Below are 16,232 nucleotides of genomic sequence, written 5' to 3'. Positions count from 1 at the left end.
GCAACTGGCAAGTTATAAAGCAGTATTAGAAACAAGCATTTACATTTTAAGAAATTAGTACAGAAAATAAAATTTTTCTTATTTAAAGTTCCATATGTGTCTTGTAGATCAAATTGTTAAAGACGGGATGACTCTCTACTTACTACAGAGAGTTGATCAGTTGCTCACTTCAGCAACAAAGGAGTGCATTGAGTTTTTGCCACATTATGACACACTTGTGAAAAGTGGAATATATGAATACTATGCCAGCGAAGGGCAAAATCCTCTTCGTAAGTATTTAAATATTAACTATATCTGGAAGTCAATGCAATGTGTTTTGATTTTTAATCAAGTGCTATTATTTTAAATATTATCCTTTAAAATGGCAGAATGAATGGAAGGTTTTGTTTTTCTTTTTCCGTGAAAGAGCAGATTTCTTTCTGTTCTCATTATAGTTAAGTCATCTTGCTAGACCACCCTTGTCAAATAAGTTACTAAACTTGACACATCCTGCAGTTTTCAGTTTTTAAAAAATTCAGTTTTATTTATTTCAAGTCTGTTTAACTTCTAGTTCATTCATCATCTATTTCCAATTAGGGAATTATGAATTTGGGGTGGGGAAAATCTTCAGTGTTTTTCACTAACTCTGGGATGAATTCCCATTATCTGTTGCATAATAAATAAGTAAAATTTGCTGTGATCAGACAGTTTGGCAGAAGACTTAAAAATAGGCTTTTCTCATGCAGTGAAAGATACAGTAGCATTTATTACCTCTTTTAGTCTTTACAGTGGAAAGGGGTCCCCAAGGAACATGATTTCAAATATAAATGCATAGATTTCTAGTCTAATTAAAAATATTCTTTTGGAAGCAGAGTAAACATTTGTATTTTAATTTTTCTTTTCAGTAATGATAATTCATAGAAACATTTTCTGTTTATTTAGCATTTGCACTTGCAGAATTGATTGATAACTCCTTATCAGCTACTTCTCAAAATTCTGGAGATCGGTGCATACAATTAAAACTGGTAAGATATCAAAAGAGGGACGTGGTGGCTCAGTGGGTTAGGATGCTGAGCTTGTCGAACTGAAGGTCGGCAGTTTGGCGGGTCGAATCCCGAGTGCCGCGTAACAGAGTGAGCGCCTGTTACTTGTCCCAGCTTCTGCCAACCTAGCAGTTCGAAAGCATGTAAAAATGCAAGTAGAAAAATAGGGACCACTACGGTGGGAAGGTAACAGCGTTCCGTGCGCCTTTGGCGTCTAGTCATGCCGGCCACATGACCACAGAGACGTCCTCGGACAAGTGCTGGCTCTTCGGCTTTGAAACGATGAGCACCGGCCCCTAGAGTTTGAAACGACTAGCACGCAAGTGCGGGGGAACTTTACCTTTAAGATATCAAATAATTTTGAAATGTTTTATAGACTCATTTTATTCTTGTGCTTTCATATCCTGCTGTTTTTTCTGTAACAGTTATTTGATGATACTCAAGGATTACCAGCTGTTGCTGTGATTGATAATGGAAGAGGCATGACTTCTAAACAACTAAACAATTGGGCTGTGTATCGACTGTCAAAGTTTAGACGACAAGACAATATAGAAAGGTTGGAACATTCTAATCTCAGTTTATGTTAAAATATTAAATGTACATGTTGAATCATACACAACTTATTACATTTTCACTTACAATAATAGACTAGTAATTTGGGATAATGAACATTTCTTGTGGCAATTGCAAATATATCTATTGATGCAATCTCTAAATATTTTATTGAGACCTAATGTAATCCTATCCTTTAGTTATAGTAGATAATTTGTATTTTATAGTGTTTTATTTTTATTATATACATGTTTTTGTATTATTTTATTATTTTTAACATTGTAAGCTACCCAGAGTCACCGTGTGAGATGGATGACAAACATATTTAATAAATAAAATAAAAAATAAAGATCTGTGAAACATATGCCCAGCTAATTGTGGATTAGCTTAATTTTTAGTTCAAGAATGGTCTCAGAGTGTCAGGTGCAAATGACCAGGTATACATGTGAAGATCCAATTAAACTGATTTATTGCTAAACAGCTTATGCCCAGATATCTTCTTAATTAATGGTTAATACCTGCTAGGAGTTAGATAAGAGTCCACAGAATTCAAAGGTGGGGGGAATGGACCTATTCTGCTTGTGGCTACATAGGGATTCTAGGCTGATTCCCCTTTTAACTCCAACCCTAGATTCTGTCATTCCTTCTCATACACAATACAGCAGAGTTTACTAATACTTGTTTGTGATCCAGCTTTTTCTGTTATTTCTAAACATTCAGAAATCCAAATGAAAGTTCAAATACTTTTTGATATTTCAGAGTTTATCTTATACTTTTGAATCAATCCGCACTCTATTTATGATCCATAAGGCTTCACCAATGAGAAGGACCAAAATTGTTTGCCCAGACTTTTTGCAGGGAAAGGATTGCAGAGTGGGGGGGGGGCAATGTGTGGTTTAAGTTTTATCCCTAACAAAAACAAATTTGGTTACTTTTTATCATGAGAGGTTAAGAGGCAAAATGAATATGTTAAAGCATCTATTTTGCCAATAAACTGTCCCCAAAGCATAAAAGTTTAAAATTGCCAGCTCACTCTGGTTATGTTGTGACATCATCAATCATGCCCCTTGTCAACTTTGGACAAAGCATAATAACAGAGTATATCTTTAGGCTAAAAAGATTTTTATTCTTCCATTTTTTGTTTCCATAAAGTACTGTGATGTTCCCGAACATTTCTATAAATATATAGTAAATGTATTTTATAATGTAGATAAAGTATATTTCACAAAATTTATATATCTGTTTTATCACTCCAAAGCATTGTCATTATTATTGTATTTAATTTCATTTAATAACATCTGTACATGTAACAGTTTTTTTTCTTCTATTCATTTTTTTTGTATCAGTGATCATTCAGGATATGTACATCCTCAAATAGTACCTCGCAGCTTAAACAGTGATATATCGTATTTTGGGGTTGGCGGTAAACAAGCTGTGTTTTTTGTTGGACAGACTGTTAGAGTAAGTAACGCCTAATATTGCTTAATTAACCTAGATTAATAATTGACTTAACAGGATCCTGATTCTTCAGTGGAACTGATTTGAATACATGGGGAAGACAAAATTTGGTAGGCTGTATTTGTTGAAGGATTTGAAGATTTCAGTGATTTCAGATATGAAATCACATATCTGCTGTATTTGTGTGAGACCTGTATGGTTGGTATAGGGCAATAAGTCTTTCTCTTGCTATGTTTTTATATTGAGGTGTTTTATATTTGAGAAATTACATAATCTTCAATGCAATTTTGTGATGTAAATTTCCTGTATCTTGATTGTTGCTGCTAGAATTGCTTCCAATGTAACTGTATTTTTTTTTAAAAAAAATTATTAGATGATAAGCAAACCTGCAAATTCTCAAGATGTTCATGAACTTATCCTTTCAAAAGAAGATTTTGAAAAGAAAGAAAGAAACAAAGAACCTATATATAGTGGATATATAAGAAATAGAAAGGTAAAACAATAGTAGTATTTTAATCATTGGATTATATCCACCTTTGAAACAGTCTTTTCACATTTAAAAGCTTGTAGGATTTAGGAAACTAATGTATTTTTAAGAACCCATAACTTTATTTTCCTGATTTTAAAATGAGTGAAAGTTCAGTATCATTCCTTGTCTAATTTAATGTATTTTTTTAAAAAAAATTCCAATAGGTATCTGATTCTTCCCACATAGTTGATGACGAGCGATTTCTGTGCAAGCTTATTATGGAAGAGAAAGACAAAGAAAGTTTTACTGCCGTTGTTATTACTGGAATGAAGCCTGAAAATATGCAATACCTGAAAAATAATTTTGACAGTTTGGCAAGACAGTTAACGTAAGTATCTTATGTCTCTTACTTTTCAAGTATGTTGGTTGATGATTCTTATATCTTATCATACTTAGAACCTTTTCCCCTGTACTAATACCACTTTACAATGCCTTGGTAAGGCCACACCTGGAATACTGCATCCAGTTTTGGTCACCACGATGTAAAAAAGATGTCGAGACTCTAGAAAGAGTACAGAGAAGAGCAACAAAGATGATTGGGGGACTGGAGGCTAAAACATATAGGGAACGGTTGCTGGAATTGGGTATGTGTAGTTTAATGAAGAGAAGGGTGAGGGGTGACATGATAGCAGTGTTCCAATATCTCAGGGGCTGCCACAAAGAAGAGGGAGTCAAGCTATTCTCCAAAGCACCTGAAAGCAGGACAAGAAGCAATGGATGGAAACTAGTCAAGGAGAGAAGCAACCTAGAACTAAGGAGAAACTTCCTGACAGTTAGAACAACTAACCAGTGGAACAACCTGCCTCCAGAAGTGGTGAATGCTCCAACACTGGAAGTTTTTAAGAAGAGACTGGCCAGCCATTTGTCTGAAATGGTATAGGGTTTCCTGCCTGAGCAGGGGGTTGGACTAGATGACCTCCAAGGTCCCTTCCAACTTATTATTATTATTATTATTACTTCTAAACCTAGAAACTGCATCATATAGTATGTAGTGTTCTAGAATATTAAATAATAGAAGGAAGGTTTTTGTTTTATTCTATCTGTGTTGTTTTGCTTTTAGTTGAAATGGAATGGGAATATTTTTATTAACAGCCAGGAACCTTGAATTTATATATTATCTTTCTGGCTTCTAGATACAAGTTGTATTTTGTTTTATATCTTTAAAGTATTCTGTGGCCTTTTAAAAAATCCTGCAGTGCTTACTTATTTTACAGTTTGGTTAATGAATTTTATGATTACAGACACATATATCATTACTATATCCATGGACCAAACGGAAACGGGACTAATTTGCTAAGGAAAGAAAAAAAAGTTTTCAATAATTTGGTTATTGAGGTAGGATCTTTCAATATTGGAAGTAAATAAATGAATATACTCATTTTACTTGTGCTATATAACCTTAAGCAGTATTAGCGATGAATGGAACATTTTCATGCTCTTCCTCCATAGACTAGGCACCAATATATCCCTCCAAAATCCCTCCATTGATTTAGGATATAATCAATGTTTGGAATATATTTTCTTTTTATTGTAACCGGGTCTGAGAATTTGGGTTAATATATGCGTGTATATAAAAGGGACGCATGTATATAAAAGGGACGCGGTGGCTCAGTGGGTTAGGACGCTGAGCTTGTCGATCAGAAGGTCGGCAGTTTAGCGGGTCGAATCCCGAGTGCCGCGTAACAGAGTGAGCGCCTGTTACTCGTCCCAGCTTCTGCCCACCTAGCAGTTCGAAAGCACGTAAAAATGCAAGTAGAAAAATAGGGACCACTACGGTGGGAAGGTAACAGCATTCCGTGCGCCTTTGGCGTCTAGTCATGCTGGCCACATGACCACAGAGACGTCCTCGGACAAACGCTGGCTCTTCGGCTATGAAACGGAGATGAGCACCGGCCCCTAGAGTCGGAAACGACTAGCACGCATGTGCGGGGGAACCTTTACCTTTACCTTTACCTTATGCCTTATAAATGCAGTTTATTGGTCATGATAAAAAAACAGAGTTTGAAGACATTTGTACATAAAGTTCTCAATTTATGACCATTCACTTAATGACCATTCACATTTGTGGCACTGAAAAAAGTGACATAATAACCACTCCTCACACTTGATAACCATTGTAGTGTCCTTGTGGTCACATGATCAAAATTCAGGCACTTGGCAACCAGCATGTATTTAAAACAATTGCAGTATCTTGGGGTCATGTAATCACCAGTTATGATGTTTTCAGGGAGCTTCCAACAAGCAAAGTAAATGGAAAAGCCAGATAGTCTTAACAACTGGCAAAAAAAGATCATAAAACTGGGTGCTGTTCTCTTAATGACCATATCACTTAATAACAGAAGTTATAGTCCTAATTGTGGTTGTAAGTTGAGCACTACCTGTAGTACTTGTATGTTTTAAAAAGTGCCTTTTGGGGATCCAGTTCATTAATAACATGTCATAAATATACAATTATCTAACATTTCTTTGATATATTGGTTATCAAATTCAATTTTAAAAAAATAAATTGTGGTATTTAATTTAATCTTTCTTGCTTTTTATTATTAGTGATACCTTTGTAAAGAAATTCATAGACAGAGAAACTGACACTTGTTATCTGTTTAGATTTCACTGTTTGAAAAGGGGAAGACACCTCAGATTGTGAATCTTAGAGAAATCGATGATGATATGCAGACTTTATATATAAATACAGCAGCAGATAGTTTTGAGTTCAAGGCTCTTGTTGGAGGAGATGGTATAGTGGAAGGAATTATACGTTACCATCCTTTCTTATATGAGAGAGAAACCTATCCTGAAGATCCTTCAAGTAAGTGAGTAATTGCTAGGGAGAAATGTTATTTCTCATTCACATACTAATAATTATGATAAATTTGATCATGTTCCCATGATTTTAAATATTACACAGTCTAGCATTAGGGGACATTGTAAAATGCTTGTATTGAAGGACAACTATGTTTCAAGAATACACTGGAGCTATATTAAATATATATTGTGCCATCTTTACTTCAATAATCCAGTAACCTCCGCTCTATTGTATACCTGCCACTATCTTAGCTATTTCTTTTTTTATTTTAATGTATTCATTGTCTTACTATTTTAAACAATTAAAGTTACTTTTCATTATTTTGTCAGATTGTAAGCCTTACAGAGTCACATGAATGCAAGATGGGTGGCAAATAAATTTAATAAATATATAGGCAGTTGTGGGAGTAGGATTGTTTTTCTGTGAAGGTTTTTGTGTGATAGTTATAACTATTTATGTAACTTTCCATGAATCATTGATTAATAAGCTACATTTCAAACCAATTTTATGGAATGAATTGTGATTCAGCTGCTAGCTCACCCGTTCTCAATTTGGTTAGGTATAGATTTCTTTTCGGCTTAAAAAAAGAAAACCGAAAAGAAATCTATACCTAACCAAATTGAGAATGGGTGAGTTTCTTTTAAAACTCAAATACTTTGGCCACCTAATGAGAAGGAAGGACTCACTGGAGAAGAGCCTAATGCTGGGAAAGATTGAGGGCAATAGAAGAAGGGGACGACAGAGAATGAGGTGGCTGGATGGAGTCACTGAAGCAGTAGGCATAGGCCTAAATGGACTCCAGAAGATGGTAGAGGACAGGAAGGCCTGGAGGAACGTTGTTCATAGGGACGCGATGGGTCGGACACGACTTCGCAGCTAACAACAAGATTTCTTTTTGTCCTTTAAATAGAATGAATACACATTAAGTCTAAGAATTCAGACAAGAAAGGAGCAGGGGAGGGGGAGAAATCTCCAAATCAATAAAATTTTTGATGATGGTAACAAACTTCTTAGAGAGATCCCTTGTTCAGAGGGATTGCAATTTTAAAGAAAAAAAACCTCCAGTGATAGTAAGGGTGTGATGGCATTGAGAATGAGGAGGCAGACTTGCAGCCAAGATAATGGTCAAGCAGTTCAGTCCACAGGTGCACGCAAAGCATTTCAGAAGGACTCCTCCCCATTTTCCAGAGTCTAAAAAGAAAAGAAAAAGGAGAGAAATAATTTCAGTTTGGCAAGATTCTGTTAATGTAACCTTACAATAAAGAAGGATTAGTTCATCTGCTTGGGCTTCTTGTCTAGACCTTGCAAGGCTGACAGTTTTTAGCAGCCAGCCACAACTATTGGTGCATGTATGATACTTGCTTAATAATACATTGGACTCTAAAGAAAGAGTACCCAACTTTATCAAGCCAAAATCTTGGCTAAGATACACAATTTAATTATAGGAACCAAATAGAGTTATATAATACTCTCATATATAAACTTCTCCTTTGATTGTACTAGAAATTAATGTCACTAGCAATTTTTGAAGAGAAATTTTAAGTGAGCATCCAATTTGCCATTGTTTTCCATAATTTGGAAAACTTTTCTATTTTGCATTTCTATATACAATGATATTCAAATGACTTTTAAATTTAGGATTCAAAGATGCTGATGATGAAGAAGAAGGTGAAGAAGAGGAATATTATACAAGAGAAAAAGGAGCCAGAGCGGAAAAAGCTATTTTTGAATGTTTTTGGAATGGAAGATTAATCCCATATACAACTGTGGCAAAGTAAGTTTGTATTAGTTCTAAAGTTTATACATATAGATACCTATTTTTCTTTCTGTGTTTCTAAATGTTGTCTTTTTCTCCCAAGTTTTGAATGGTGTGCTTTGCCTAAAAAGAAAGGGCTCGTTCCAGCTGAATGCTACAACAGAATATCTGGTGTATTATTTACAAATGACAAGTTTGAAGTCAGCACAAACAAACTGACTTTCACGGATTTGGAATTAAGGTTAAAAGATAAAAATACACTTTTTACAAGAATTGTCAAGGGACAGGTAATATTTAATCGATTTGTTTGCTAATACTGTATACACGCCTTTAGAAAATAATTAGATCTAATAAATTTTATCACAGTTTGTGCTTTTATATAGTAAGAAAATACAATCTATTGCAGTTTCAGGACAGCCTGAGATTTGAAGGGACCTTGATAAAGCACTTGGTCCCTAACATTCTTATAATTTCAGTAGAAATGATACATCAACTTATCCTTATTCTTGCCACAATACTCAAAGATGTTTGGTTCACGGCATTGTGAAATTTAAAAATTTTACATTTTTCAAGTTAAAGTTAAATTTATCTAACTTCCTGCCTTTGCTCAGAATATCATGTCAGAAAAAAGTATTAAGGTGATAAATTATTATTGGACCACATTATCGTGTTTTCAAATCTACTGCTCAAGAATACTGAGTGATGAATGCTCTTCCATTAATGTTTTATAAATATATATAAAAGAGTAGAGTGTAACAAAAAGAGGGTTGTAATGATTTCTGAGACTTGGAATACTAAGTACAGGTAATCCTTGGCTTACAACCACAATTGAACCCAAAATTTCTGTTGCTATGCGAGATAGTTGTTAAGTGAATTTTGCCCCTTTTTATCACCTTTCTTGCCAGACTTGTTAAGTGAATCACTGCAGTTGTTAAGTTAGTAACATGGCTGTAAAGTGAATCAGACTTCCCCATTGACTTTGCTTGTCAGAAGATCGCAAAAGATGATCACATGTCCCTCGGACTCTGCAACCGTCATACATATGAGTCAGTTGTCAAGCATCTGAATTTTGATCATATGATCCTGGGGATGTTGCAACAATGAAGTGTGGAAAACAGTCCTAACTGACTTTTTTCCTTGGTGTTGTAACTTTGAATGGTCACTAAACAAACTACTGCAAGTCGAGGACTACCTGTATGGATACGAGGAAATATAAATCAAAATTCCTAATCAGACACAATGGACATGTCACTGCCTTTATAGTTTTATTGTCCTGACCACCTTTTAAAAACAGGATTAGAATGATAAGTACGGCTTTTAAGATATACATTGGGAAAGGTATAAATTATCCCATCAGTTATTTTAGGCTGCAACAAATAATGCAAGAAGAGTAAGCTTTGTTCAACAGTAATCATTCAATAATTGAAAAAACTGTACATGTAATACATATACATAACTTTCCACAGGAACATAGAGTGAACATTGATAGAGAATTTACATTTTGGCTCAGGGATTGCCATGAAAAATATGATAAAGAAATCAAATTTACTGAGTTTAAAGAAATACTTACACGTGCTGGTCAGTGGTCTAAAAGAAAGCAGAGTCCTTGGACTAAATATTTGGAAATTGAATGGGGTGGAAAAATATATAAAGCTGGACAGTTGGTAAGTTAATTACTTTTGAAAAGATTGTTTAATGTATATTTGATGGGCTGTGAATTCTATATAACCTAATATAAATAAAATTATATTTTCTTTGTCAATTAAAAATGTTAGATCATTTCTTAAATTGATAAAGTTTGCTACATGCATGGAAATAATAGATATTAACTTCCTTTTTTGAGAGCATATCATGGTGCTTTTTAAAAAGTGTTGCCATTACAAGATTTAAAAAGGTAAAAGGTAAAGTTTCCCCCGCACATGCGTGCTAGTCGTTTCCGACTCTAGGGGCCGGTGTTCATCTCCATTTCAAAGCCGAAGAGCCAGCGTTTGTCTGAGGACATCTCCGTGGTCATGTGGCCGGCATGACTAGACGCCAAAGGCGCACGGAACGCTGTTACCTTCCCACCGTAGTGGACCCTATTTTTCTACTTGCATTTTTACGTGCTTTCGAACTGCTAGGTTGGCAGAAGCTGGGACAAGTAACAGGCGCTGGCTTTAATAGTGGCTGTAAATTGTCTAGTTATGTGAAGACATGAAAATGAGGTTGCTACTTACATTTGCCTGGCTTTCTACCATTTTCCGCACCGTGTTCCCCACTAGTTACTCCTTGCAAGATAAGTGCATACCAGACAACTGAGATACAGCTATTTCTACCATAATTAGTTTGGAAAATGTCTATATGGATCTCAGAAGACTTCTAAATAAAAAATTTGCTAGACACTGGCCTTTTACTTAGCAATTCAAGTGTGATATTTTTTATTCATTTTATTTACTTATTTTTTATGCTGCACATCTCCCCTGCAAGATGACTCTGGGTGGCTTACAAGTTGTAAATCAAGTAAAAAATAATCAAAACAATTAAAAAAATACACAGATTAAAATATAATTAAAAACTGTACTAAAACGAAAGCTTTTTTTCGGTTTTGTTTATTTAGCTGAGTTCTTTTTATTTAATATTAGGATTTGTGTGAGGAACAGATCATGTTTTTAGTCATATAAATGCAGAAAATTGTTTACAAACATTTAAATCCTGGAAAGAAAATCCTAAAAAAATCTGAAATGGAATTTTTTTTTTTTTCTTTTTTCTTTTGGAAACAATCACATTTCTAACCATTACAATAAGATTAAATACAGCAATTAGTTATAATTTCCTATTGTTAAATCTATTTGCTCCCTAGCAAACTCTGCTTTGTATTATTGCCCAAGAGGAGACTTTATGAACTGTATTAGAAAATATTTTTGCCAAACATTATTGCTGAAAAGTTATCATAAACCAAAGTATATTAATGAATTTTTTTATTTGTTATTTACATTTATGACAAAGATAACAATATAGAAATTATTTTTAGGATTAAGTTAAATTTTTATGTAAAAAGTAAATGCTATTTATGTGCTAGGTGAGATCAATTAAAACATCTCCTGTGTATCATGGAAGAATTCAATATTTTTATCTATATGGACATCATGATGGAGATGTCTATGCTACTGGTGGAAATGTTGAGATAGCTTTGGTAAGTAAATAGCTTCAAGTTTTAAATTAATCCAGTTATATGTTTGATTCAAACCTGAATAGGAAAAATATAATGTAAGAACTGTACTGAATCGGATCAAAGGTTTATGTCAGGGGTCCTCAAACTCCCAGAATTCTGGGAGTTGAAGTCCACAAGTCTTAAAATGGCCAAGTTTGAGAACCCCTGGTTTATGTAAAACAGCATTCTATTCCCATGAATTGCCACTTACCCACTTCCAAGCAACTATATTAAGAAATAAATGCCTCTGTTATAAAGACTTAGCCATCATGAATCAATAGCCTTTTTCATCAAACATTTATCTATTCCAATTCTAAAATGCCACAACTTTTTGTTGTGTATTATACTAGAATCAATATGGAGTTGTATGGTACAAGTATTGAAGAAACTAAAATTGCAGGTAGTCTTTGCTTACCAACTAACTGCCTTGTTTAGCAATTGCTAGAGATTATGCCAGCACTGAAAAAGTACCTTTACAACTGTCCCCATTCTCATGGCTGTGGCAGCATCTCTGTGGTCATGTGATTAAAATTCAGGCATTTGCCATCTAGCTAGTGTATTACAACCATAGCACATCTCATAGTCATGTGATTCCTGCAATGGAAAGGCTGGAAAATTACTTCTGGTCATGTGGGTGCCTCAACTTATGTCGGCAAAAACTTATTATCCTAATTCTGGGCTCAATTATGATCAAAGTTGCGGACTACCTGTACAGAAGGAAGTGCAGGTGGAAGAAACAGTAAACAAGGGAAGATTTATTTCAGTAATATTATCTAATAATCAGTTAGTTTCAATAAGATTGTTGCCAGGTATAATCCAAAGCTTAACAAGAAAATGATATTTAGGAAGAGAAACTTGAAAAAAATATAAGGAAGAGGGGTGTTTGTAGATTAAATGTTCATAAAATAAAATAACTCCAAAAAATATCTGAGCTTTAAGTAGTACATACCTATGGTAACAAACAGCTTTTTAAAAACTAATTCTTGTGAGAGAGAAAAAAAATGTTACTTGATAGCAAAATGGTTCTTTGGTGCTTGCCATGATAAATATTTGTTAATTTTTATTGCTTATTATGTTAATCAATTCTTAAAGAGAGAATATAAAAATTATAATCATAAGTTGTGAGATAAAATTAATACTTTAAAAATGTCTCCCCAGTTAATGTTGTTGTTAGTTGCAAAGTCATGTCCGACCCATTGCGACCCCATGGACAACGTTCCTCCAGGCCTTCCTGTCCTCTACCATCTTCTGGAGTCCATTTAAGCTCATGCCTACTGCTTCAGTGACTCCATCCAGCCACCTCATTCTCTGTCGTCCCCTTCTTCTCTTGCCCTTAACCTTTCCCAGCATTAGGCTCTTCTCCAGTGAGTCCTTCCTTCTCATTAGGTGGCCAAAGTATTTGAGTTTTAGCTTCAGGATCTGGCCTTCTAAAGAGCAGTCAGGGTTGATCTCCTCTAGGACTGACCGGTTTGATCGCCTTGCAGTCCAAGGGATTCATAGGAGTCTTCTCCAGCACCATAGTTCAAAGACCTCAGTTAATACATAGTGTTTTAATCTGTAAATATTTATTAGAAAATACACTAATAAATTGACTTAGTTGTTTTAATTTTTACTACAAGTAGTTAAAAATGAGAATTTTAAAATTTATGCTATCTTTGATATTGCATTTAATTACAGGGGAATATAATAGTTTACTTAGATATGTTCAAATTTCAAAGTCTTCATAAGAAAAGATATGCATAAATATATGTAGATATTGGTAATTTTCTACTTCCCTATAAATATATTAATTTTCAGGAGCCTCAAGCATTGTACAATGAAATAAAGATCATTCCAATATGTAAACTTGATCGTTCGGTGTCGGAAGCAGAAGAGAAAAAATATATTAAAGAAGAAATGGCTCGGTAAGTTTGTATAGCTAATAAATAATGTTGTCATTTTGGAAATAAAAAGTAATCACAAATAAAAATATGTTAAAAATTGATTTTATGTTAAAAATTGATTCATCAAAAATTGACAAGCTGCATAGTTTGATTGTATCTGAAATAATATTCTTGAGGGGAAAAATTTTCTCCCACGTGGTACACTTTTCATTTGTAGAAGCAAGCACCACTTTACATGACATTTTCTTGAATTTTGGTCGATAATTCTTGCTAAGATTTTATGTAATCAGTAATAGATTAATATTAATAATTAAGTAATACATATTAAACCAAAGACTCCTTTGAGTCAAACTTGATTCCTTGTGACTATACAGACATGACCATTAGAATTGTTTGACAATAAAAGATAAGTTTAGCATTGCTTTCTAACAGATTTTTTTCAACTTCCCAGTCTTACCTGTAACCCTGAGATTTTCCCAATCCCTTCTCATCCAATCATTAACTCACTTTAGTCTATTTGAGATCACCTGGAACTGACACACTGCTATAGCATCCAGTGGCTGAACAAATTACTATGTTGTTTGTTTTTTTTAAAGAAGAAAATTACCTATGTAATTAGATGCATTTTCATTGTCTCGTTAATTTAATTCCTCTGTGTTTTTATTTATTTATTTATTTATTTATGCAACTTATGCAATTTATGTAACTATTTCACCAAAGTGACTTTTAACACTTCTTTTCTTGCTAGATTTCCTAACAGTTTGTCAATAACATGGCCTGAAGGAGATGAATTATTACCAAATGAGATTAAGTGTGCAGGATTTAAAATAGGTTAGTATTAATTTCAGAAATAGCTTAATTTCAACTTGTCTCTCATAAATATGTAGATTGCTTGTTATTTCAGATAGTAATTTAAAATCTCATTCAATTTATTTGTTTTTCATGAATGTTGTTTGCTTTCTTTTTTCCTAAGGAGTTCTAAAAATTGAAATACTGAATAAAAAAGGCGAGCCTATGCACAGACTTCCAGGACCAAATCATGGAGGATTAAAGAAATTATTTGTGCAACTTAAGCTTATTTTCCACTGTAAGCATGCAAGTTATATTTTTCCTGTATTATTTTAATGGATTAATATATATTAAAATAAGATGCTCAAATTGTAGCCTCTATGCTACAACAGTAAATCTAATGTGCAAAACAATTTGAATTTTTATCACTTATTTAGGTATGTATGTGGCAGCCCAACTCCCACCCAGAGTTACATGTATGTGGCCATATAAATGGAATAAATAAATAATAAAGAATATGCTTTAGAATTTTTGCAGGACTTAGAATTTTAATATAATGAACAATACGCAGATATAATATACAAATACAGGTAGATCTTGACGTATGACCACAATTGAGCCCAAAATTTCTGTTGCTAAGTGAAACAGTTAAGTGAGTTTTACCAATTTTTATGACCTTTCTTGCCAACAACATTAAGTGAATCACTGCAGTTGTTAAGTTAATTACATGGTTGTTAAGTGAATTTGGTTTCCCCATTGACATTGCTTATCAGAAGGTCACAAAAGGTGATCACATGACCCAGGAAACAGCTGTCATAAATATGAGCCAATTGCCAAGCATCCAAATTTTGATCACGTAACCATGGGATTGCTGCAACAGGTGTAAGTGTGAAAAACAGTCATAGTTTTTCAGTGCCGCTGTAACTTCAAACAGTTACTAAATGAATAGTTGTAAGCCTAGTACTACCTGTATTCATTTCCATTTCCATTTTTGAAGGCAAAAATTGCAGTAAGTTTTGTGTGGTATTACAATTTTGCCTTTAAAAAGGGGGGAATTAAGAGTTAAGTAGTACTTTATGTTTAACCATATTTACATGGATAGATACCTCTGTTAGTCATCAAACAGATTTAAATAGTTCAGATTGAAAAAAGAAGGCAAGTATACATATTAATTTATATAACATTTTGTAGTTTGCATAGTATTTTGCATAACAGTCTCTTATGCAGTGTATTTCTTTGATAGGTTTTTACAATTTTCTTGCCTTCAGCCATGTATAATATACAGTGCTTTTTTTGTAAAAGAAAAAGGTGTCAGAACTCACACATGTCATACAACCTGCCTTGCCTACCTTACAAGGTTCCATCCCAAAACAGGTGCCGGAACTCCGTTCTGATCATTCTATGAGAAAAAAAGCCCTGATAATATATATTGTTTCAAGAAATTTAGCCCACAACCACACAAGGATCAATGTTATCACAAAGTCTCAATAAGTGGATTTTTTTTATAATTATAAACTTGCCAATATTTTATGAAAACAAAAGTTCTAACTACATGCATAAACATATTTTACAAGTTGTAACTGTTTTGCTTTGCTTCTTGACACCATGAATACACATTAGTTTAGAATTGGTGGCGAAGGCACCAAGCTAGAAACTGGAAAACTCAGTATTTCTGCTTTAGGCATGAAAGCTAGCTAGGTCAGGGGTCCCCAACCCCCAGTCCGTGGACCAGTACTGGGCCATGGCATGCCAGCAACCAGTCCGCACAAACAAACAAAGCCCTATCCGCGGGATGCAGGCAGCACACAAAACCATGCACCCTCCGGTCTGCGGAAAAACATCTCTCCACGGAACTGGTCCCTGGTGCCCAAAAGATTAGGGACGTCTGAGCTAGATGATTGGACCAGTCCCTCACTCTAACCCCAGCTTACCTCACAGGGTTGTTATTGTGGGGGAAATAGGAGGAGAAAAGAGTTTACTGCCTTGAGTTATTTATAAAAGTAATAAAGGCAGAATAAAAAAATCTAAAAAAAATCTTGAATGTTCTTATGTTGTCATATAATATTGTGTTGTCAAAGTAATGATAATTAGAAAATGAGTGTTAAGAGTTTGCCTTTTATACTACCTTCATGTATCATGCCAGACCAGGTTGTTCCTTGATTAGCATTTGGATATCATTTCCTCTCTTTTTGCATTTTGGTTTTTAGTTCCTGCCTTCCCTTCCTTATTTGCAAGTAAAAGCTTACCCCA

At 34.2% G+C, this 16,232-nt stretch overlaps 1 protein-coding gene across 8 annotated transcripts in view; it reads left to right on the top strand.

Moving 5' to 3' along the window:
- The window catches only part of SMCHD1 (structural maintenance of chromosomes flexible hinge domain containing 1), a 104,541-nt gene that overhangs the window by 16,385 nt on the left and 71,924 nt on the right, over nt 1-16,232 (top strand). For all 8 annotated transcript variants that reach the window (XR_014026105.1, XR_014026106.1, XR_014026107.1 and 5 more), the window contains exons 3-17: nt 108-269; nt 922-1,004; nt 1,448-1,578; nt 2,921-3,035; nt 3,406-3,525; nt 3,726-3,889; nt 4,803-4,896; nt 6,166-6,367; nt 8,003-8,138; nt 8,224-8,407; nt 9,587-9,784; nt 11,179-11,292; nt 13,108-13,214; nt 13,942-14,024; nt 14,167-14,280. Coding sequence is in view for 5 of the 8 variants with exons in the window: in XM_081325135.1 (XP_081181261.1) it covers nt 108-269; nt 922-1,004; nt 1,448-1,578; nt 2,921-3,035; nt 3,406-3,525; nt 3,726-3,889; nt 4,803-4,896; nt 6,166-6,367; nt 8,003-8,138; nt 8,224-8,407; nt 9,587-9,784; nt 11,179-11,292; nt 13,108-13,214; nt 13,942-14,024; nt 14,167-14,280 (2,007 nt within the window). In the remaining 3 variants the exon portion in view is untranslated. The remainder of the gene's footprint in view (nt 1-107; nt 270-921; nt 1,005-1,447; nt 1,579-2,920; nt 3,036-3,405; nt 3,526-3,725; nt 3,890-4,802; nt 4,897-6,165; nt 6,368-8,002; nt 8,139-8,223; nt 8,408-9,586; nt 9,785-11,178; nt 11,293-13,107; nt 13,215-13,941; nt 14,025-14,166; nt 14,281-16,232) is intronic.

The sequence above is a fragment of the Vipera berus genome (assembly GCF_964194415.1).
Source record: "Vipera berus genome assembly, chromosome: 3".
NCBI lineage: Eukaryota > Metazoa > Chordata > Lepidosauria > Squamata > Viperidae > Vipera > Vipera berus.
This window is presented reverse-complemented; position numbering and strand designations above follow the sequence as displayed.